At 40.4% G+C, this 25573-nt stretch overlaps 1 protein-coding gene across 3 annotated transcripts; it reads right to left on the bottom strand.

Moving 5' to 3' along the window:
• Window positions 1-11: 11 nt before the first annotated feature.
• LOC139596878 (tropomodulin-3-like) lies at window positions 12-24284 on the bottom strand. 3 transcript variants are annotated; one of them, XR_011681478.1, is made up of 11 exons: window positions 24214-24284; window positions 17885-18081; window positions 16357-16513; window positions 9597-9719; window positions 8943-9032; window positions 8302-8432; window positions 7244-7351; window positions 5664-5807; window positions 5178-5322; window positions 3952-4091; window positions 12-3037 (listed from the first exon to the last, which is right to left on the bottom strand). XR_011681478.1 is itself a non-coding variant. In XM_071441541.1 (10 exons), exons 2-10 carry the CDS (start codon window positions 18008-18010, stop codon window positions 3006-3008), a joined length of 1056 nt encoding a protein of 351 aa, XP_071297642.1. In that variant the 5' UTR covers window positions 18011-18081; window positions 24214-24284; the 3' UTR covers window positions 12-3005. The 3 variants fall into 3 exon arrangements, 1 of the variants encoding a protein (XP_071297642.1); XR_011681479.1 differs by lacking the exon at window positions 24214-24284 and adding an exon at window positions 18189-21021; XM_071441541.1 differs by lacking the exon at window positions 3952-4091.
• Between the last annotated feature and the right edge of the window lie 1289 nt (window positions 24285-25573).

The raw sequence follows: 25573 nt of genomic DNA, 5'->3' as shown, positions 1-25573 counted from the left end.
AAACCCCCGAAGCCACAACAAGAATACAGTACTTTAATCATCCAAAGATTAGTAACTGTTTTACAATCTGACAGCATATAGTGCTGATATGCTAAAATACTCAATACCTGCTTCCCCAATGGAAATTTAACTCGAACACTTGCTCGTTTGTAGCTTACAAACGCAGGATTACTCAAGCTGCAGAGAGAGTGAGGCTATTTCTTTAAAATACAAGAGTAAATAGGTAATTGCTCTGAAATATTATGTTTCCATGCTTAGCTTGGAACCAACAGAATCAACATATGCAGTCATTTGATTTCTGCATTAAACAGGAAAAATAATTAGTAAGAAAACAGTATCTCTTTCAGAAAAATCCCTTGTGTTTATGGTAACTGGCTTTCACAGTAATACCACCCCTGCACTCACAATCAGTGAAATCATACACAGATCTCACCACACTCGATGGCATTACATCATTGCTCACTTTGTTTGTTAAGAAATTTGTTGAAGATTCCCGGCTACAGACTGAATTTCTTCATTTATTCCAAAAAGGATACACACCACAGGCACAAAAGTGATTGCTGCAAACTGTTCCATGCACCACACCAAAGGTCTTCCAACAATTTGGATGATTAAACCCTTCTGATTGAAAAAATTTGTTTTCCATGCCCAGCCTGTCAGGTATCTGTCCTGAAAGTCAAAAACAGTCAAATTTTTAGCTGTTGTCTACAGAGTTAAACCATTTAACTGTCATTTGTGACAGGACACCTGAGAGCTGAAACTTAAATGGCTCTGCCTTTGATTGGAATATAAATAATTAAACAGCCAAACTTGATTAAGTAAAAGCAAGAATGTGATTTGGGCTATTTTTTCCATAATCCAGCCTTTCAGTTTTCTCCTTCATTTTCAAGTAGGAGATAACTGCCTAATCTTTTTAGGTAGTGATAAAACAACTCATCATAGAATCACAGTATGTGAACAGATTCTGTGAACATGCAGCCCTTCAACAAATGAAGGAAGACATTACAGCCTGTTTTTTGACACAAAATGATAATGGTGCCTAGCAAATCAAAAGTAAAGTACAGCTTTAGGCAACTCAGCACATGACATGCTTTGGCCATATTTGTACAGCAGTGTCTGTCTGTAAAAATACACTTAACTTCTGATTGTATGCATACTGTATTAGAACTATTTCAAAGTTTATTTTAAAATCTAAAAAGTTCTTGAAAATTTACAAAAGCCCAAACTAAAAGAAGCCCTTTTTGTTACTCATCAGAACACTTCTGGTGTTGTGAGGTTACAGTAAGTGTAGTCTTTGGTTTTAACTGAATTCATTCCAACTTAGTTTTCAGAGCACATATTTATTTGTAATTCTAATAAAACGCCGATCTAGAAGTAGGGGGAAAAGCGGTTCTTCCACGAGTATAAACCAGATATATACATCCCCACTGAAGGCACTATAATTCCAAATTCTCTGTACAGTTGCAGTAACATTTGAAGCCATCTCCAGAATAAAGTCTGTCTTTAAAGATCCAAACCAAGACTTGCAGCAAATTACAGTGTGGGCACAGTGTCAGAGACTTGCTCTGTTTTTACAGTATATACAACCTGATGCAAAATTCTCAGTCCAATGTTTTCTACATATAAATGCTCACCACATTATGATCTTTGGATGAAAACAGTTGTCAGTTGAATTCTCTGTTGCTATAAATACAGCCAAGCAGTCCTGTAGAACATTTTTGGGATCTCAAAGCAAACTAGTACAAGTACAGTCCAAACAGACCTACACCAAAAAGTTTCTAGATTTTCATATTTCAAAGTGTACTGTGATTATGTACAGAAGTTGAAGTGATTCTTGTTGCCTTATTAGTTTGCTCATAGAACTTTAAACATTTTAACAATGACTACACCCTAGAGATTTGACACTACATATTGGTTTGGTTTTGCATGTCTTAGGTAGTGTTTCAACATCCAGACAGATATAGAATGGAAAAACCCTTTCTTCAAAGTGTTATTTCATTATTGAAAACTGTTAGATTTGTATGAAGTACAAATAGCTTAATGTAATGTAACTTAGGCCCAGTGGTCTTACAGTTAAAGCTGCTTTTCCTGTATAGGTATGCAGAATTTTAAATATGAATGTCCACTACTTCTAGAGAAATTGATACTTATGAATGTAGATAATTTTTAAACAAAGAATATAAACTAAATAATGCTGATGAACACATGAAATCAGTCTAAAAATGTATCCAGTTTAGATACAGAGCAAGACACAGTTACAGGATCTTTAGAAAAAGACTTTAAGGATTTAGATGTAACAGAAAAACTGTCGTTTTGCAAGACTCCAGAATTTTTTCCTTGTTTTCCAAGGCTTCCATTTTTGTATTAGTCCCTCTAATTCCTTAGGAGAAGTCCTTAGCCAATTTATTTTTGTTTGGCTTAAAAGGATGTCTTTGAACTTGATTACAGTATCAAGAACAAATAAAAAATAAACCAGTAGAATTACAAATAACATTGCTGTGAAAGATTTCTCTTCAGTGCAGATGAACAAAGCTGAACAGCTCTACACGAGTGCAGCTGCTGGGTGAAGAATCCCTTTTCACTAGAGCATTGTTGTCAGGAATATACACATCCCTCCTGGTAAATACACACCCCCAGATTTTCTTACAAACATTTCAGTCGGGTCAGTATCTGCCCAATCATCTTAAAAGTCCCATTCTTTGACTACAGACAATTATACCATTGATTTGCAATTACATTTTTAGTAGGAAGCACAGCCCAAGTCTTAAAATACAAAAAAAAGTCCTTAAAAAACCCAATCAAAACTTATGGTACAGAGACTGGCACAGTTACTGTGTCTCCATCCATCCCAAAACCGTGCTGCATACCAGCAGATGATTCTATTCTTTGCTTTAAAAGGAAGGGGGTATCCAGTCTTTTCCCTTCTAACCAGGTCAATGGAGTCCAAGACTGCTGAAGCCCACAGTGCTGCCTGTGCTGACTCCACAGTTCTGGCAGCAGCTTTGCTAATTGTCTCCTTCAACCCTCCTCTTCCGAACTGCAACAAGGAGACAAGAAAGAGAAGGTTTGCTAATTAGCATTTTAACTGTTTTCTGTGTTTCTGTAACATGGACAGTTACTTTGTCACATGAAGTATCACATATTAAAGTAGCTAACACTTAGCATTAGGCAGCATTTTAAAATAAGCCTTATTCACAAACAGTTGCAAATATTTCCAAGGAAGGACTTGTGGGAAACATTAATCATCTTATGTCTGATAAGCAGATTTAGCCAGGATTCTTTTTTTACAGTTTTTGCAGTTTTTTAGAGGTGAATTTAATTTACATGGCTTCAAAAGAAACACTACAAGAGCTTCACAGTATATCTAACACAATTTATACACACACACAGATGTTACAATCAACAGCCTAACACCTTCCATTTATTAATAAAAACATTCAATTGTCAGAAAATGCAAGAGCATAAAAATGTATTATTAAAATAACTAAAAGCTCACATGTTATTAAGATTTGAGAATATGCAAAATTGATTGAATGACTGGAGTTTTCCTCAACATTTGTATTATTTTTGATGCTTTCTTTTCACACTATCAAATTTCCTTTTTCCAGTTTTCCTTTTCTGTGTGGACAAAGCCAATGGCACTAAAGGTCTTATAGGACACATAAAGGCAAATACAAAGGACATTTCCATTTTGTTTAAAACATGAAGCAAGCACATCTATATAAGAAGAAAGTGAATGTGTTCTCAAATTCACTCAAAGGAAAGTAGGTGGCAAAAGTTATTCATACCTGCTTTCATCAAACTGCAAGAACAGATGAGAAGAATTTCCAGCCCTAGACTTCTCCAATCATGCAGTTAATAGTACACAGACAATGAACAGGGAAGTGGTACAACACAGTGTGAGCAAGGAAAATGAAAAAGATGTAGACTTTCTTTTTAGAAGGAACGTACAAAGAGAGAAATTAGAAACTTCAAACATCTTGGTTTCAGTGCTCAATACCCAAGTGGGTATTCAGAGTAACCTTCTCTGTAGCTTCAGGGCTGGACAGATGAAAAGGTATTTGCAGAAACTTTTACTCGCATACTCCAGACTATGAAAGCAAAGGAAAAAAGGCAAGATATCAATAGAAGCACAGATTTTGAACAGTCAAGCACTAATAAGAGAACTAGTGAGAGAGGAAACCTTAGAAAGCTGTGAGACACCTGAAGCATTATGATAAAAAACCCAACTGGTTTAGAATCTATTTTGAGAAACAGATATGCAGTGTCTGAGTGCCTTTCTTATCTCTCTGCGCTCTATGCTAGTTACTCATCCATATCTTTCAGAGCTGTTCTCCTCCACTTTAACCCTTATTCAGAGGGGAATCAGATCTTTGAACCAAATTCCAATTTCCTGTGTCATTCCCTCTAATATATTCCTTAACTACCACTACTACTACTAAACTGCCTGGCCCCTTTTCACACTGATGAGAGGTCACCACAAAAAAAATTTAATTAAATAGAGTTTTAAAATGAAGTTCCACTTGAATAGATGGACATTATTTTGTAGCTGAGTGCCTCAAGTATGTGACATTATTATACAAATTATTTCCGTTCATGTGCTATGTTATTAACCAATTTTCTGCTGATACATTTAATTAGGATTCTAACTGATGAGCTCCAACAAACCTGACTGCAGCAAATAAAGATGCCACTGCTATCAGCTACTTGTAGCTAATTGTACATGAACAGAACCACCAAGGGAGAGATTACCCAGTCCCAGCCTCTGTACATGACAGTATGTTCAGTTTCCTTGCTCAAGCAATCCCAGTAACATTGGGATACTGGCATTGAACTGGACATGCTACACTGTTAGTTTCAAGTACTGATTTTGAAGAGGAAATTAATCTTATCTGAATACAACTGGGTGATCAAAACTATTGTTTTCACTCCCTTTGCCATAACTCACACAAAATTTTAATGCTCCTGTTCTAGACTATGCTAAAAATTCTCCCATCATGAACACCCTGCAACAAAATAGAAAACATCAAGCAGCAACAAAAAAGTAGGAGTAAAGCACAGGAGAAACCTGAAACTGATCTACTAATCTTGTGCTACTCTGGTTTTGTCAAGAGAGAAGGGGAATAACCTTAAAGCCTGTGCCCCACACCCAGTCAATTCATAATGACAGGTCTTACCCAAATCATTGTTTTTTGTGATAGCTGCAGCTGCCCTGGCTCGAGGTCCCTGTTGTGTGAAATGGTATCCAAATTTGAGGATCTTGCTGTTTTCTTCAAGCATCTTGGCAATTTCTACTTCTGCAGCTGTACCCAGCTGCTGCCTCTGTTAAAATAAAAGGTACACAAAGACAACAGAGCTTAGGTGTGTTCATCTTGAAAGAGATCAAAATCCTTTCCCCATATCAGTCAATAAACACTCAGCTTCATTCTAGTTAATCATATAGGCAGAAGGTCCTAAAATATATTTGTACACTTTAAAGCACAAGGAAGCACAGAAATCAACCTCAGCTGGATGCTTCTGACAATCTTAAGGGCAATTGTTGATGGTGTTAAGATAATTAAACATAATATATTTGAAGAGTTTATCACAGGCTGGCTTGTAAAAATATTCAGTCAATTAGGATTGGCTGGGTTTAGCTATGGTATCACCACTACCTCACTTACCTGATTATCAATTTTGATCTCTGTCAATGTTTCATTGTCTTTCAGTGCATCAACCAATGCCAGAATTCCAACTCCAGTGATGAAGTTTGATTCTATGTTCAAACTTTTTAATTTTGTGTTTCGTCTCAGCATATCTGCAAGAGCCTTTGAATATAAGGAAGCATCATTAAACTTTTGAATTTTGCTGCAGTACCTCACAGGACACAGCAATAACCACTTCCACTAACTAGTTCCATGGAAGCAGCAAGTTCAGAGATGCAAGGTGTAACTTTGCAAGCTTTCACTTATTGAGACTGAGATGACTCTTTTAGCCAGGCATTATCTAAATTCCCTTCTTAAGTAGCATTCAGTCAAGAGAAGGCCTTTCTCTTGTTACAAACTAAAAAGCTACACAGAATATAAATGGTCTGAAATTAGCATATTGGACCAATTCCATTTTGTAAGCTTTCACAGCACACAACGAGCAATGCAGGCTGCTAAGCAAAGGCCAAAGAAAGGGCATTAGTCAACTGAGAGGAGAATTAGATATGGTTAATTTGTAAACAGGAGATCTGACTTTGAAAGTGCTTTTGTCTACAGATTTGGTAGGAAAAGGTAAAATTCAAAGCTCTAAGCATAGTAGCAGCATGTAGCTAAAGGCACTTTTATACCTGGTGTTATTTCTGAGAAAGGAAGAAAACAGGAATGGCTAACCACTGAGTTTACTGGCAGAAAAACTGTACCCTCTGAATTTTTTTCTATCAAGTCACAAAAAATGCAACAAAACCACACCTGAGAAAAGAGGCCCTTATAGAGTTTTATTACTTGTTTTAGTCCTGCTGAAAAGAAACTTTTTAAGTGACCCAAACCCAAAGCTTTCAAATGCTCATTTGTTCATTTAATGGAGTCTTTCAAACTAGCTGGTTTTTTTCTAACTTGAATTTAAAACAAGTGCAAAGGATTGTCCTGGCAAAACAATTAGTTTTGTTTTCTTACCTCTTTATTTGTAATTAAATAAGGTACTGCTTTAATTCAACATAGAAAAAACCAACCTGACAATAAATTATATTTAAGTTTCAATTGTATCAAGCTAGATACTTTGACTAATATTATGCTTTATATACCAATATTTTAAGCCAAACTTTGGTAGCAGGGAGATAGAGAAACAAGTATTTTACAAATTCAACTAAAACTCTAGTTAGTTGAAAAATATCACAGGTGTTTTTAAGTCCTCAAATGTGCTTCCTGCAAATTAATTTTGAATGTACTATTGGCTACTGGAATGAACAGCAGGAATTAAACAATTAGGAAAGAAAGGTAAAAAGGAAGGAGGTTAGCAAAATGAAAAATAAAGGAAAGGGACTGGAAAAAAGAATTCTCCTCACACATCTGAAGCATTGCTGCATATTAAGTTACTAGTAATCATTTACCAACTTAGATACAACAAAGGTTTGTTAAAGAAAACATAATTTACAGTGTAGCAGAATGGAAATATTTTCATCCCTCATCATTTAAACTGGATTAAATTCAATCCCTTACCATTGCCTTTCCATCCTAACTTCCCCTGCACCCCACTCAAAGCCCTTATCACGAGTACTTACAACAGCAACAGGATCATTGCTTCGGGTGGCTGCCAGGCTGAAATTCTTCACATGTGTGTTGGTTTCTAAGGCTTTTGCAAATTCTTTCAGCGTTGGAATTGGTATGTTCTTGAATTAAAAATAGCATTTCACTCTCTTGAGATACACAAGTTTATCCCCTCCCCCCAGCTTCTCTCTCTATCTTATTCTCTTTACAGCAAAATGCCCCACAATATTAACTACCACTGTCTCCAGCAGTCTCACAGCCAAGACCTACCCTAAGATGCAATGGCTGTAAGAGTCACCAATTCTACAAAGCAATCATTTTTACAGAATAGTAACAACCTAGCTTAAATGGAATAATTTTAAACAATTAATTAGGATAGCAAATGTCCCAGTTTATTGTATCAGAAACTTTGATCTGTTGCCTATTTAGGCAGTTACTTTGGCTAGCATGTACCTGTTACAGAGTATTCTTAAACCATGGATTTTATTTCCCCAATTTAGGAAGGGGAACAAGCAGCCCTGGTTGCTGGCAAGAATGTCTCTGGTGTCTGCACTGCAAGTCAGGGGTGCTGCAGTTCTGGTTTCTTTCAAGCAAATATACAAAAGCTTGTCATGTGTAAAAATACAACTGTGTTTTTACACATTACTTGGGAGCAGAAGCTGCCCTAACTTCCACCAGCCCTTTTGTACAAGAATCAGAAGGATGAAAGGGACAAATATCCCTTTGCTTGCAATAGAAACTGAGAGCACATTGCTTCACCAAGGACAAAGGATTCAACAAAATAGTTAACTCCATGATAATGAGCTGCTGGAACTGCTGCCAGCTTGGCAGTGACAGAAATCTGGGCTGGCAGTGAGAAAGTCTAAGACTTTTTAAATACACATTTGGCAAGAGAAATCAAGATGGCTTATTGGTTTAGCTGCAGGTTCTGAGCTTATACACACTGCAACATTCAGCAGAAAGATTGCTGTACTTAGAATAAGCCTATCATGCTCTCTTGGAGAGTTTTGCAGCTAGAAGTGTCTTCTACTGAGAAAAAGCAGCATATTTACTGCAGCCTTCAGGTAATTACCTTAATGTTATTTAGATTAACTTCAACAAGACGAGAATCATTATCTTTAATCCTTTGCAGTGTCTCCTCCACATTTGTAGGATTTGGTGGTTCATCAAAAACAGGCAACATTTTTTCACCTTTTACTATATCTGAAAAGTAAGGCATTTAAATGTAATCAAACAGGTTGCACACATTCATTGTGAATAAATTATACACATACTAAATATTTACTGTATTTAAAGATCATTTCATCAGTATATACATCTCTCCCCACCAAAAAAGCATACCATCATCTCCTGACCATATTTTCATAAAGTTCAATTCTTTTCAATTTCAAAAGTCCTCACAGCCTTTCTGCTTCTTTTTCCAGAAAGCACATAGGAGTTGAATTACAAACACAAATATAGAACCTAAGAACCAACACACACAATGCATGCTTATGCCTATTTTGTCACCTAAAAGTGACTTAAATGCAGAGGACACTTTAGTGTATTTATATTTCAATTCCACTCTTGCCAGAACTCAATTAGCAATGTTATAGGCATACACATTTCCAGACTAAGACTGGAAGAGTCTAAAAGAATGTTGGTGAATGCTATAGGAATGGTGTGCAGTACAGAGAATTAATTGATTTTTCTAGCACTTGGGTACAAACTTACTTGAGAAGCTGTCTTTGTCAATCCCATTACTGCTTCCTACTACATCACAGAACTGATTGTTTGTTATCAAGTTGGACATTCCCAGTATTGCTGAAAAAGAAAAATAAAAAGCAAAAACCAGTTTTTACTGTTCCTAATTCAGCTCAGATGCAGGGCTCCTTTAAATAACAAAACCTGACGTTTGTACAATACTTATCAGTACAAAAAGCCATTCAGTATCTTATTTGAAAAAAGTAGAAAAGATACTTAATTATAGACATTTTGGTTAACTTTCACATCTTAGAAAGTTCTGACCTCACCAGGTTCAAGCACCAACATTAAAAAGTGCAGCTCAATCACAAAAATGAAGCTTTAGGAATACAGGCACAAACAAACATATTGTTATACACAAGAAAAAGCAGATACATACACATCAAAAACCAGCCAGTCTGAGGAAAGGATTTAAAGGTTTTGAGTCTGAAAATCAGGTATCTTTTGCAGGCCAAAAGAATTAACTTCCTCACAAATCAACGAAGTAAAACACTTCAAACAACATAATCTGGCTTCTATCACAACTACAACATCCTGTAGTCAGATCAATACACCGTCACATTAATTATAGATCTTCCTTCTCTAAACATGTACCAGCCCATCCATCCTTCAAAAAAACCTCACCTGCAAGGTCACCCAGTTCTGTGTCTGTGGCACTGGTCAAGGCTTCCTCCAGTTCTGGATCAAGAGAGAATTTTTCTTCTGTGAAAGACTGTACAGGCTTTTGCTTGGGGATAAATATTTTCCCTGGAGTAAACAAAATGGAAAGTCTGATGTTAGTTTGTATTATATCACTACTTATGTTTCAAATACTATGTACTTTATTCACTGCAGTTTTTACACTATACACAGTATTTCTGATTTCACATGTTAACCTCAGTTCTGAAGCAAAAAACCAAAGCTGAGTGAGAAAGCCATGGTTTGTGAACAGCACAAAACATGGTAGATTTCTCTGCCAGTGATACTGTTCTCTAAAATGGTATTTAGAAAGGTCATCAAAGATTCAATGGCAAAAGAACCAGGAGTAATATTACATTCTGCACCAACCTTTTTTATTACAGGCAGGTAATGGGAAAACGTATTTTAGAATACAGGAATTAGGTAGAGGTCTGTGTAGTTATCATAATTCCTGCATACACCTTTAGGGTAGGAAATCAGAATATGAGAAAGTCTCTCTAACAATTCAGCTGTGAATGGTCCCTCAGAACAAATAAGTCATCCACTGGGTAAGTGCCAGGACAAGCAAGGGGTGCTTAGGTTCAGGACAAATTAACAAGACAAACAAAAGCTCTTGTACTGATGCATTTGAGAGAAATTGTTCCCACCTACACAACTGGGAATCAAATCTTAACAGCCATTTAAGGTTCAAGTTTTTCAAACTTTCCCAGTTGCCTGAGCTATCCACAGAAAGAGCAATGGAAAAGGAGTTCCAGCTTCCTTTTGTTATTTCCTGGGGTAGGAAGTGGTCTTGATAATCATCCTATGAAGTCTCAGTCCTAATTCAGGAGTCCACCCTCTGCCATATCCATAGCTATAAAAAGTATTTCCACAGAGGAATCATTGCTGTCCCAATGTCCCAGTTACAGTGATAGCAGATGGAGTTTAGCATCACTAAACCCAAAATCATGTATTCCATATCTTCTCTAGATTACAGTAGTTTGTGGTCATTTCCTTTTAAAGGAAGTTAATGCATTCCCACTAGCACAGATGACAGAGAAGCACACCAGGTTTTTCTCTGACAACACAGTCTGATGACCAAGAGCTGTTGCTAGCAACACGGTATCTTTGTTCCTGGGTTGCTATCTCTTTGGAAACTTGTATAAATGGTCATTACCCATATTTAGAAGCAGAAAACAAACCTCCTTACATAATTTACTGATTCCAAACAGTAGTTAAGTGCAGCTGACATTCATTACCTCAGATTTGATGGACAGTGCAAAAGAAATGGTTGGTGATTCAGTATTAAAAGAAAACCTTCATAAATTGATTCGGGATTAAAAGCAAACCTTCAGAAATTACAGAATTCTTCTTCATAAATTGAAGGCTTATGTAGCAATTGTTTCAGGTTGTTTTGATATAAATGATGCAATGCATTTCTATCATTTTATTTTACCAACATCACCTACTGGGGCAAGATTAACCTTTAACTTAAACTGTAGTTTATAGAAGAGAATGTTTGACAAGCTTTTCATCAGTCCATGAAACACTCTGAGCAGCATACACATGATTGAAAGCCTTTCAGCAGCTATGTTTGTGCTATTTTCCCTCAGTAATATGGGCTAGTAAAAAGGTGAGGATTTTGGAGTACAAGGAAGGAGGACAGTGAGATTCGAGCACCTGAGCCTTAGTTCAGCCATCCTATTTGCACCAGGAAGAGACCAAGAAAAAGAAATTAATCTCAATTAAAAGCAACTTGACAAAAATGTATTTTAACCTAATTGAGCCTTCTGTCTGATTCACCCCACAGTGCTCACAAAAAGAGAACTACTTTTCCTGATGTTGCTGTTCAGTAATTCTTAAATTCATAGGTTACAAACGTCTGGTTCAAATATTTGCTTCCTAAGAGTAATAAAAACTTATCCATACATGCCTTTCTTTAGAAAACCTAAGGAGAGTGAGAAGTATAATCAATTTTTAAGAAAGTAACAATGTTAAAAGCCACTGCCCTCCAGAAATGTTCACTGCAGCCAACTCCAGTCACATGAGCTGGGTCAGGAGCAGTTTTTGTTATAAAACAAGTCACACCCTTGTGTACATAATTTCTCATTCATTGGCTTCATCTCGTCCTAGAGCAGAAATCAGAGGTTTACAATGCACATACAAGAGTAGATCCTTCCCCACTCCCTTTTAGCAATGAACTTACTTCCAGAAGGGTAAGACCCCTGTGTCTCTGGGGACAATGATCTCACTCCAGGCCTACTGCCAATACAGTTCAGCAAGTCCCTTCCCCCCTCCTAGTGCAAGCTTTAAATAAAACCAAAAACCACTACACATCTGTGCAGCTTGCCTGGCCCTCAAGTGGAACATTTCCAAATAGTAGGGATTTGATTACATGAAGGAACATGACAGCTCCTTTGCAGCCAGGCAGGATAATGCAAAGATGAAGCAATGCAACATGAAGAGGCAAATTTCAGGGATGTTCACATCATTTTTATAATAATTATATAGGCAAGTGTTCCATGTATTTCAGCTACATGCTAGATGATGCACATCCAGGATTAAGTCACAGGCCTCCTCTGCTACATAATGAACTTTCAGTTCTCAGTTCCACCCAGCTGTATTGCTCTAAAGGCAGGAACACTGGATGGTGTTTATGGAAGTGCCCTGGACAGTTCCCACACAGGTCCACAGGATTTAAAGGTGGGAGTCAGTACCTTGCAGAAATCAGATCTGTTCAGTGGGGCCATGCAGTGCACATTGCTGATACTATTCTTACACACCCCACACTAACAGGCAGCCACACCTAGCACAGCAGAAGAAAGTCTAAAATCCACATTTGGAGTACTCCATTTGGGAAAACAAATCAAGTGGTACCTGCAAACAACTGAATACAAGCTTTTTTCATGAAGAAAAGTGAGCAACATCTGATGCATTCCTTACATCTTGTGTTCCTTTAACTTTCCTTAGTTCAGAAATTTCTATAATCCACACTTCATCAATCTCCAGTTCTTACCATGTAACAGACTTAGGTTTATCAATTCCCTTGTAAGCACAATTTCATACTAATGTTTTTAATTCAACTTACAAGTGAGTTCCTCAATGTCCTAGTGCAGAAGCAGAGCTGTTATCTGCTATCTGATCTCATTACAGGCCACATAGCAGTAAATTAGAAAACTGTTTTACATTAAGACTTGAGTATCACATATTATTTTGTTCTTGTGCTCTTGTATGGAGGATATCAATTTGACAAGCTGTTTCTGCAAAGCTCCTACAGGATATTGGTTTCAGTACACAACATGTAACACACTTCCTTTAAAGCGATTGTATGGCAAACAGATAACACAGCATCCCAAATCCTGCTGCAACAGAAGGCAATGGTGATCTGGAGCAACAACTGAGCAGGGTGCCAACAGAAGAGCTTTAGTTTCAGTAGTAGTTTCAGCTACAGTTTCACTCTGTTTTCTGGGTGATAGAGAAGGGGAAAAACCAAACCAAATCAAGCCTAAAGCAGAGGTTACATGAACTGCAAATCTGGACAGAACAAACACACCCCAGCAGGAATGCAAAGGGAAGAGAAAGCCACAATTAGAAGAGTGCAAAGGCTGGAAATGCACAGCTTGGTTTACACAGCACTTAGCTAATGCCTTGCACTACACAGCACAAAGTGCATTACTATCTCAGATATGCTTTAATCTCAGCAGCAATAATTGTCTTCTTCTGCTGTTCCAAGAGAAGGGAGAAGGAGGAGGAGGATTGGTCAGATTCAGTCAGATGAGTGGAATACACTTGAGGGCAGCAGCCTTCAGTGCTGAAGCCTTGCTTTACTGCTTGGATGAGAGCTCCTCCTCCTTGCAGTACACCCTGCAAAGTCTTTATGACATACTTACATACACACACTGAGACAAAGCTAGGTTTGTTGCAATTATTACCACACTGGTCTCATGAATCTCTTGAACAAAGGTTTACTTTATGGTTCAACACTTAATTGGAACAGACTGTGACTTGAATAATTAAATAGTGTTTTTAAAACCAAGCAAGTTTTTAAGGATGCTTTTAGAAACAAAATCAAGGCACTGGGAAAATGGAATACAGTATAATTTAGGGATAAAACTTTGCATTTCTTTAGCATTGTTCATTTCACCACAGCAGGAGACTTTACATTATTTCAGCTCTTCCACATGACATAGCACAAAACAAAAGAGGTTCCAAAGACCTGGAGAAATTACATCATCTATCACTGAAAGAACAGCAACACTATTTTAATAGCATGTAACCCCAAAATTAGGTACTTGGGGCATCTGGAAAAGAGTCTTTTCCTTCACACTCTAGTAGGAAAACAAGGTTACCAGAATCAATAGCAAGACAGGATATTTAAAATTAATCTAGGGTAAGCTTCTTTGATAAATCTGCAGACCCAATCACCATGCAGGACATCATTCTACTAAAATAGAAAAAGGAAAGAGAAGGGTAGATTTTTCCTCTTCTTGCTCCATGAAATGAATAACTGGAACAAGTTAGAGCAAGGAGATGAGCCAGGGACACAGAAATATTTTAGCAAAGTCTGACCCAAGAAATGGCACCAAAAAACCCAGCTGCAGCTCCAATCCATCTCTCTCCTCCCAATACCTCTGGAACTGAAGGTTATATTTGTCACATTTCTCCTAAATTAGCAGGAGAATCAAGCAAGATTTTTACCTACCCTTCTTCCACAACTTGCTATTGTTTCTCCATAACATGTATTTCTAGATGAAGTGAAAAATTATAACCCAGCTTAGTTGTCTGTTGGCTGTTTTAATATTAATGAAAAACACATTAGGATACAAGCCCTCTATAGCAAAAACCATCCTACTCAAGTATTAAGGTGCACCCTATGCCCTTTCCAAGTTCTCCATCTAGATCAATATCATAATTTCTTGATTTAAATGATTAAATTATTTACAATTGTCATTTTTGTGCAAAATGCAACAAATGTGACAGCAAGTCAAATTTGAACCATAATACTTTCATGAGGGAAAAAGAAAAGGTTATCCCTCACCTACTCCAACATGAGCTTGACCTTCTTGCCTCCTGCCCACTCAACAGAGCATCAATTTGGATACTAAACATTTCTTTTAATGAATGTTTAGTTTTAATGAAAGTAATTGACATTTAATTTTTTATATTATTTTCTCTTTTCCTATAGCACTCAAATAAATGTCAGAAGTTACTAAATAGCAACTTTTTTTTATGAGATACAGGAAATTTTACTATGCTGGTATGACTCATTGCAACATGCAGACAGACTATTTAGTAATACTTTATTACATAAAGGAAATGACATTTGATCTTTCTTAACCAAGCTCTTCATTACAGCTGGACCCTTCTGTTTCTCTGCAAGATTCTCACAGATTTTATCTACCCAAGCAAATACTTTTATGTGTGCATGTAGACGTAAGCTGACTTTAGAGAGCCATTTCTGTGAAAGAAGCACTAGCTGTCAGCAGAAAATGCAGAATTAGAGCACATCCTCCTTGCCTAGCTCACTCACAGGATTCAAAGATTCCCCAATCACCTGTGAGCCCCAAATATACTGAACTCAATCCCACTTAGCCATCAGTCTGTCTCCAACACAGACTGGCAGATGTGTCAGGAGAGCAGCAGGAGCCAGGCACAGCTGAACACAACATGAGCAGGTCCTTGGCAGCAGCAGGGGTACCACCAAGGCACTGCTGCTATGGGTGCTTCTGCCTTCTGCAGTCAATACATTGCATTGTCCTGCACTTGGTTACTCCTGCAGGTTCAGTCACCAAACTCCCATTCTGCTGTCAGCAAAGAGGGCCACAGTTACCTCTCAACACAAAAGGAGTTGAACTACAAAATAAAGCAAAAAGTGCTCTGTGAAGGAAGTCCATCATACATGGTGCAGCACACTATAAAGTCACAATCTCTCCATTACTTCAAGAAAAAAAGGGAGGCACCAGCATTGTCAGGTAAAGCTATCTGGCACAGGAAGAGAAAATGCAAATACCCCAAACAAATTTTCACCAAATAGAGCCCCCAGTCATAGACACAAACTCAGTGGATGAATGAAGACTCAATTCTGAAATAAGCAATGATTCACACCAGAGCATTAAGCAAAATTAAAGGGTTTCAAACCCTTAAGAAAAGACCACAAACCACTGCCAGATTTCAAAACTTGTGATGTTAACTGTATAATTAGTCAGGAGTAACTATGCAATCTTATTAAACTTTTCAGTAAGGATGCTAGAAAAACACCATGACTGCATACACCACTTGTCAGCCTACATCATCTTCCAACATTACTGTCTACCACAACATCATTCAACTGCTTTTTCTCTAATCCAACACAGGGTTATAAAGGTTGCTGTCTGTACTCAACACAAGGCATAAGCCACAGGCACCATGACAGCACTTGTCATTATTGACATAAATCAGAGTTAGCCCTTACTTTGAGGATACCATGCCCATCAGAACTTCACAATCTATAATAAAATCTCTGAGTCTTATTTCCTTCCTGTGCTACACACAAAGAGCACACCAGCCCCAGCAGCACAAATGCCTGACCAGGAAACCTCCTGGCCCTGCACAGTAGCAGCCATTTGGAAATGCTGTGAGTTAGAAGCATTACAGCTGCCAGTGCTTCAACCGAATTCAGTTCACAGTAGTTCTGGCTCCTCCACTTCAGAGATTTCACAAGCACTCACACAGGAAGAGGTGCTGTTACCTTTCTTTTCCCTTGTAAAAGGCACATAGTCCTCCCTGTCCTTGTACTCCAGCGCCTGCTTCTCCAGGTAGGCCAGGAGCCGCTCCCTGTCAAAGGGAGCCGAGGCCTTCTTGGCAGTCTGGTCCTTCTGCCGGAAGCCTGCAGGCAGCAGCGCGTTCTGCAAAACAAATGCAGCAAAGCTTACCAGGTCTGCCTGAGCACCTGCTCAGCTTCATTTCCCACTTCCTTCTCCCTGTCTGCAAGGTTCAGCCCTGATACATCATCTTTTGTAGGCAATCTTTGATCCTCCTGCCAACTTCCTTTTTTTGGGGCAGGGAAGGACACGAGGTATTCTAGACATGGAGAATATAATGAAAATACAGCACACTGTGCTCTCAGTAGGATAGAAGCAATTCTTTAAGTGCAATAGCTCTCAGCATTCAATTTGCCAGTTACTTTACATTTCTTTGCTAGAATCAGCACTGTTTAAATGAGCAGTACTAAATAAAACTCAGCTATTTACAGTTTAGACATTCAGTAAGAGACTATTTCCTCTGTCACTTACATCCATGTGATTTTAAGTCTTTAAGGCAACTGACTCCACTATTATTTTAACACAGTATTTCTCGTTTTGACCTGACTCAAGGTGGGATGTTTCTTTGATAATATCAACATATTTCAACAAAGAGAAAAAAAAAGGATATTAGTACAGAATGACCAGAAAGGATAGGAATTCTGACTGCCATGAATGACAACCAGTCCCTTTTGCCAGTTCTCCTCTGTTAAAACATCCATAAAGTCAAAGGCATTTAAAATATCAGTAATATCTCACAGTGCAACAAAACAGGTGATCATAGTATTCTGAACCAATCCCTGAACATCAAGATTAAATTAATCCTGGTTTTATTAAAGGAAAACCAGAGAGAACCATGAGGTGAAAACACAAGTCTTGAAGTCTGAAATTAGCTCCAATATCTGTAGAGGACAACTCAGCTCTTTGTAGCAGAAAGCTGTAATATTCTTTTTTCAGTATCCCATGCTGACATAATCATTCAGGAGCTTAACAATTACTTGTCTTCTCTTCACAAAGTCAGCATAAGGACAGGAATAGATACAAGCTACCAGATACAGGACCAGGACTCATTAGAAGAAGCTGGCACCCTCCTACTCCCATCTAACTCCACAGCAGAAATAATAAAACAAACATGGATGCAAAAGGGCTGTTTACCAGACAGCACTGGAAACAGGAAAGTTAAACAGGCCTTTCTAAATAAACTTTCTTCTCAAGAACATGAACAACAGCAATTTTTATTTATAAATCAATCCCGGAAAGCTCCTCCCAGCTATCCCTTCTTATGTTCTCCTTGGCTGCAGTTGTGTCCACCTTGCAAACAGGAAATAAGCATTACATACACATATATATCTGTGAGATCATCAGCACGCTATGAAAAAGACTCTGTCCAAAAGCATATTGTACAAAGTCTCAATTTATTTTAGACTAGTAATGGAACAAATGAAAAAAATAAAACTTCTCTTGGCTAATGCCTACCTCGGGGTCAAGATCATCCAAAACAGTTTCCAGTTGTTTCAGTTCTTCTTCCGAAAGTTTGCCAAGAATTTCATCCTCATCGAGATCTTTGTACTTGTCCAAGTCCTTTCGAAACGGGAGCGTCATGACTTGGGCAGTAGCAAGGTGCTCAAGCACTTCAAAGCCAAGTCTTAATTCTTATCCAGATCTATGAAAAACTTTTAAAAAGAAATAAGCAGAGTTAAGGTAAATATCCCAACCACAAAGCATCTTCAGCCTCCATGTACATGTGTGAAAGGAAAGCTTTGTCACCCACTGCTGGTACCTGTTACTCCTCAGCTGACAAGGAGCACCTGGAAGCTGTGCTTCTTCACTGATGAGAATCCTGTCCCACCATGCCTTTGTCCATCAGCAATCAAACTATACCTAATTAAGCTATATCTATTTTCAAATCAAACTCAATACCCAATCCTCTTGATAAGAACACTGAAGCCATAACTCCCACAGAGCAGGGCAGGAGAGAGGAGATCCTACCAGTTTAACACCTTCGTTTTTTACACATAATGAAGTCAAAAGAAGAGTTAAGATGCTCCACATTTATTGTTGCTACAGCAGTTCAAGGGCACTTAAGGATAATTTCCTATAAACAAGGTAATTGGTTATTACTGACTCATACTCTTGCATATTACCTACAGAGGAAACAAAGGAAGTTTGCCTCCAAGTTAATTATAGCACTAACATTGAAACAACATTCTGTTCTGTCCAAGGAAAATTACAATAGCTTGATGAAAAGCATAGGAAACACAGCTTCTAAGTGGCAGCCCTCCAGTCAATCCTATGACCATAAAACCCCTGAAATTAAAAAAAAAATTAAAAATTAAAAATAAAGAATAAACTGGTTGCTAAATGTTCTATTCAGAGGAAACCAGGGTCCTTCAAAATGTACAATCTCTATAGCACTTCTCACAGACAAGGAGCAGGCAGGGAACATATCTTCTAACATCCACAATTTTTGATGGAAAAAACAGTTAATCATAGCAGTGTTCAAGCAGACAAGTTGTTTCCTCTCATTTTTCTGAAACAAGTTCTAGGACTCTCCTTTTGTTCAGCCAAATTCTTGCTGCAAGCTGACCACACAGACAAAGAAAAGGTAATTGTGATGAGTCTCTGTAAATAAGCAAGAGAGTCCATAAGGTGTTTGGGAAGCAAAAGCTAAATGTATACATTCCTGTTCATTAGTTTCCTTAAACCCATTTTTTGGCTCTATAGAAATACACAACACAGACCAGGCACACAGTAAAAATCTTTTTTTCTCCAGTAGCCCCTATCCAAGGACAGATGCTCACACCATAAATACAACTGCATTGCTTCAAATCCACACTTACACTGTCCTTCAAAACCAGATCAATTTAGTCACTGCCTCCTAAGCAGCAGGAAAAGGCAGGCTGTATATACATACATGCTATACCATGGAATCCTTCACACAGGATTCCTCCACCTCAGTTGTTTACATCCAGAAAGGTCTCCCTGGCTGCCACAGTTACATATGGTGACATTTTAATTCAGAGACACTGAACAGACCTGAGCACACAGAGGTTCATCCACACCATTCAGTCAAGTGTACCTGTAAAATTAATCTGGTTTTAACAACTGCCTTTGCAAGAACAGTGAATTTCCAGGTCCTATTAACATCTACACCTGAATGAGGAATATATTTGGCTATTTTCAGGATGTCTGCTTTTAAGAAAGTCTTGCTGATATAAACAGAAGAGCTTTATTGTGAACTACAGTTGACACTGATGGACCAAAGCTGACCTTTGCAAAGCTCTCTCAAACGTAAGGAGGAATTCTCCTTTTTGTGGTAAATTACATCAAAAGAACTCTGGCTTCCTCTGAACTAAACCAAATCATGCTGGAAGAGCCCAGACCTTTTGCAAGAGGCTACAGAGCGAGGGCCATCCAACTTACTGGCTGCAGAAAATGCAGAGTAGCACACCTATGTTTTCCCAAGTTCCAAAAGTAATTAAAAGAGTGACTCTGTGGCCTAGAGAGCCACCTCCTACAGTTTTCATAGTCTGGCAGTATTTGTTTCTCCAGGTGCAAGCAGCTGATGGATAATTAGCTGATGCCACACAATCTGCATGTGAACTTCTCATTTCTGGAGCCTTAATGTTCTGCCCTTCCTTACAGTTCAAGCCATTACACAGGATCACAGGAGAAAAACATTTCCTGCAGCTCATTACACATAGCCCTTTGTGACCAGGCTGCCCTACACCAAGATACTGCTATTTACCACAGTTCTGCATGTCCATTTGCATTCAAATATTAAAAGGTGCAGTTTTAACAGGTAATTATAAGGAGCAGAATGGTTAGTAAGCTGCAGAATAATGTTGCCCTTACTCTGAAAGAGACTTGCACTGCATAACCATACATTATCTTCATCAACATCATCTGTGCTTCCTCTCCATTATTGCCACAAATGTTGTCATCCAGAATTAATTACATTTTATTTACTGCATTGGGATATTTCGTATTGGAAAACTACTCATCCTTTGTAATACATTCATTAATTTTCAGGTCACAGCCCTTAGTCTCACTTGTTTGTATACAACCAAAGAAGTCAAATCAAATCCTCAGGTACAGTGTTCACACACACACACACACACAAACACACACAAAAGTGAAAAATAAAGCAGCAGAACAAAAAAACCCAGTTTCTGTAACTGAAGCTTCACTTCAGCAAGAAGAGAATCACATGTGGCCTGGCAAATACAAATTTAAAGAGTTTTGGACATATTTTCTAATACCTATCAGGGACATTTTTTTAAAATATGAAAGCACCCTTAATGTGAGACACCTTTAAATTGTATGATGGTAGCACTGGTGAGCACACTGAGATTGCTTGGCAACAACTCTCAAACATTCCCTACAAAAGAAAACACAGCATATACAACACTTGCATACAACATGCTAAAAATCAGCTTTTAAAACATAGTGTAAGGAATTCTCACTGCCTAAAAAGGGCATAAAGGCCAGCTAAAGCCCTAATCTAATCAAACAAGCCTTTCACCTCCCATTAAACACACTTAGTGCTCTATTTGCTTTCCATCACTTGCTGTAGCAGCTCAGCATAGAGACACATGCATAACAAACTACAGGCTTTTAGAAGGAGCAGTTACTTGGCCTGTGAATATTTGTGGTGCATTTTATTTATATATATAGAGATATGTATATGTGTGTTCTTAATGCAAAATCATGGGAAAAACTGTAACCATCAATTTTGGCTTTGCAAATACTTTGCCCTTTTTTCATGAGCAGAGCTAGTTTACTTTTAAGTATCCTTCTTAGCTTTACCATGAAAACATTGCTTAAAAGTCCAAAGAGTTAATATTCTTTCTCAGATATATAACTGTAACGTGAAGTTCTTCACTCCAGCAACTTCATAGTCACATTTAGAGAAACTGAAAGAAAGCCATCACTTCCAGTCCATCAAATGTCAATTTCCTGATTGTTAAGAAGAAGAGAAGCTGAAAATCAGAAAGGAAGAAATTCTGCTGGACATCACAGAGAAAAAAATCTTGCCATTATTCCCAGGCCTGGGAAATCAATGAAGAACTAAAGAAATGAGAAAACAGCAGTAACTTTATATCATTTTATATGCCATTACCTGAATAACCACTTGAAAAACTGTCAAACAACTTTCACACACTTCTTATGCACAAGTCAAAATATTTTTTTCTCCCCTCCTCTCTGAAAACATATTTTTAAAAACTCGAAGATTCTAAAAATAGCAAGCTTCCAATTATCTTTCAAAAACTCCACCCCTTGCCCCCCATGAAATTTCTGTTATATTCAAGAACATAATTTCTTGGGACACAAACGGGAGAAACTCTTTAGATATAACTTGCCCACAGGAAACAACAGTGTTGTTAAAGTTCACTGTAAATGGCTTCCGTGACTTGGATTTTAAAATAGAAGCAACATCATGAAAAACAAACTGAGCTGGGTTTGGCCAGCACAGTCAGAGCTCACTTTAATCTCATTTGTTCCTCATGAGCCTCCTTCCCCCCAGCCTCTGGGTGACCCCAGCAGAGCAGGGGGGTGTGCAGGGCTGTCAGCATTCCTGCACCACTCAGGGCCCCAGACCCTCCCAGCTGCTTGGAGGAGCCAAATCTGAGCATTTCCCCAGGGAACCCCTGCGATGGCAACAATTCTATTTTCCAGTGTGCAAGATTATCCAGAGCTCTTTATGAAGAATGTACTGCACTTGAAAGAGCTATCTTTACTTACTAAAGCAAGGAGAAAAATTAGTAAATATAAATATTACCATAATCCCAGCAGGTTCCTTAAGATATTTTTGTAATGCCTTCTAAGTCTGCTGAACAGCCTAATACTGTCTTTCTTAGCAGAAAGCTTTTAGAAACCCACCTGAGGATTCCAAAGCCCCAGCCTGGGCTAGGGCCCAGGATCAGGGTTGTCCTGCCCCGGGAGGGAGCAGACATCCCCCGGCCCAGAGCCTCATGGAGCCAGCAGGGGGCAGCTCGCCTTTGCCCACACTTCTCCTCAGGGTAAACTCTGCTTTCCAGGCGGGAAGACACAACTATTCTGGGCTATTTTCCTAGAAAAGCAAGCCCGAGGCTTCATTCTGTTCAAAAAGATAATTTACTAAGCTTTATATATGGTAAACTGAGCTTCTCTAACTTCACATTTGTCCACGCAGTGACCCAGGGAGTGGAGGGGGACAGGCAGCTACTGCAGAGTAACCACATAGACCATGAAGATGCTTCCATAGTGAAGGAAACCTGAACACATCTGTGTTTCCAGTTCCTGCAAGCTCCTCCTCTGTATCAGAAGGCACCTGCAACCAAAGCCCACTTTGCTCTTTTATAAATCCTGTGTACAATGACACAGAACTGGGACACAGCTCTCTTGCAGACAGGGTGCTCTGAGTGATGGCCAAGCTGGCATTGTCCCATAAAAACTTACTGCTGTGTGCCTGTTCCTGAATACACTGCAGGGCTAAACAGACATACCCAGTCAGCCCAGGCAATGGCAGGGGTGACAAGCTTGGCAAGCTGCACAGGGCATGGAAGAGGCACCCATGGCACTTCCAGGCATGCTCACCAAACTTGCTGCAGGGCAGGTGTTACAATCCCAAATAAATACAAGGCTGGGATAAGATAAAAATCCCAGGTGCTCCAAGAAGTTCCTCAGTCACAAATCACCACTCCAGCTGTCCATTCTCCCTCCCAACATGCAGGAAGCTACTGACTGACCAGGATGAGGGATGGTTAGGGATAACTTTTTTCAGAAAATACCTGGATGTTCTTCAATAGAAACTTGCTACCCATTAATACACAGTATCTGCTCCTGGAGAAATTGCCTGCTGGTGTCTTAGTCAAAAAGAAACTTCAGATATAAGCTACCTGAACGTTTATTGAAACATTCAGTTATCTTTTATCCATTGCAGAAAAGTAGCAAAACTCACAAGCCTGGAACAGAACAGCAGAAGAAATTTAATTCATTTCCATTCTATTACTTCAGGAAAACTTCTGAGTGGAAGTCAATTTCAGGTCCTCCCTTAAATCACTGGCTGCCTTTCAAGCTCTCTACACCTGACACCGTAGCTAAACTTTAGTTATGAGCACTGATCCAACACATTGCAGCAAACTTTAAGTACACGGCAACGTCCCTAGAACATGACTTATTTCAACACAACTCGCGCCTACCCGCAGATCGCCAGGCTCTCAGAGCAGGCCCCCGAAAGCTCCGAGCAGCTCTCGGAACAAGCTCCGAGCAGCTCTCGGAACAAGCCCCGGGCAGGGGCGCACGGGAGGCTCCGGGAGCGCCGGCCCGGTGTCGGTGTACGGAGCGCACCCCGCCCCGGAAAGGCATCCATCCCTCCGCCACCGACCGCGGGGACCCGAGCGAGGGCGAGCCGTGGAAACACATGCAGCAAACTGAAAGGACTACGGGCACCAGCTCTACAGGCGAAGCTTCCCAAGTCTCCGTTTTCGGGCTGCTCAGCAGAGCGGGGCGCTGGCTGAACACCCAGCCCAGCCCCGCAGCTCCCCCGGCCCCTCAGCCCCGCGCCCACCGCCCGGGCAGGCCCCGCTGTCGGGCCCAGCGCCGCCCCGGCCGGACCTCCCCTCTCCCCAGCACCAGCGGGGCTCCGGGCCCTCGTGAGCCGCCGGGGTCCGGCCGGGCGGGCGTCAACCCAGCCCCGTCTCCCTCCTCCCACCGGGCTCCTGTCGCGGCGGGCGGAGGGCTGTGCCCGCTCGAGCCCAGCTCGGCCCGGCTCCGCCCGGCACCCCCGTCCCGTTTCGTCGCGCCGCTGCCGCTCCCCTCACCCGGGCGGCCGCCGCTCCCCGCTCGCCCAGCCCGACCAGCAGCGCCGCGCCTGCGCCCCGCGCACGCCGGGAGCCGCCGACCCGCCCGCGCCTGCGCCTGCGCGCGAGTGAGGGCGGGGCCCTGGGAGTGGCGGGGCCTGGAGCGGGTCCCGGTGTCGGTCCAGGTACCGGCCCGGGCCATGGAGATGCTCAAGGCCAGGTTGGAGGCAGCTCTGAACAACCCGGGCTGTGCAAGTTGCCCCTGTCCGGCAGGGCGCTGGATCGAGGTGATGTGCGGGGTCCCTTGTGAGGCAGCCCGTGCCCCCGGGGTGTGTGGCGGCCCCTCCGCACGGGTACTCCGCCTGTGTGCTGTCCCCGCGGGGCAAAGCGCCGGGGCCGCCCCGCTCATGGGACCCTTTTCGGCGCGCCGCGGCCTTGCAGATCTCTCTTGTAGCTTCTTTCTTCCTTTGGCCCCTTCAGGCTCCTCGTCTTCTCCTCTGCCCACACTTTGTTTCTTCTCTGTGCACAACATGCAGCTTCCCCCTGTGGGCTGTCAGGCAGGGCACCGCGCAGAGGAGTCCCTTGCCCTGTCGCTCCCTGACCCGCTAAGGGAGCAAATACAGCGGCTGCTCCTGGAAAGCTCCGGGCCAGAGCTCCTGCAGCGCTTCTGTTGGCACGGGGCAGGCAGAATCCAAGCACCAAGGTGCCCAAAGTGCTGGTGTGTACTTAATCATCAGGATTTTGAGGATGTTTCAGCTACCTACTAAGCATCACGTGTTAGTAAACAACACTGTATACAATTTTTAAAGGTTTATAATGTGACTAGAAGACTTGGAAAGCAGTGGAAGTTCCACTGGTGCTGAAACAATGCACATGCACAGCAAGAGCAGAGGCAGCATGGAGCTCCTCACTGCTGGTCACTGAGCTGAGCACAGCAGGAAAAAAACCTCAAACATAATTCTAAACTGATTAAAACATACTATACTTACTCTCCACAGTGCTGATAAAGAATATTTGTTCAAAGTATGAGGCTTGAGACAGAAATATCTTCCTGCCTAGGGAATTCACACGGGATGTAGACAGGAAGGATATTGTCAGTAAAGTAGATGATAAGAAAAAGTGATGCCTGACCCTCTATCCTATATATCTTTTTTTAATGAGTCGGATTAAACAAATGATGTGTGAGGAATCATATTCCAGTAGCAGCAAAGAGGGACATGGTTCAGTCCTGGTTCTCTTGAGACACAAGCCTAACACTTTGAGAACTTCATGTTCAGATGCAAAGGGTTAAGACAAGCACAGTCCCATGAGCCTACGCAGCCTTTGATGGGAGGCCACAGGGGTAGCTACCTGTGTGGGGGGGAATTTCTCCCTTTTCTTG

Source organism: Agelaius tricolor, unplaced genomic scaffold, assembly GCF_023055355.1.
Source record: "Agelaius tricolor isolate 1412-34295 unplaced genomic scaffold, bAgeTri1.0.p SCAF_16, whole genome shotgun sequence".
NCBI lineage: Eukaryota > Metazoa > Chordata > Aves > Passeriformes > Icteridae > Agelaius > Agelaius tricolor.
Note: the sequence above shows the minus strand (reverse complement) of the source record. Positions and strands in the feature narration are given on the sequence as shown.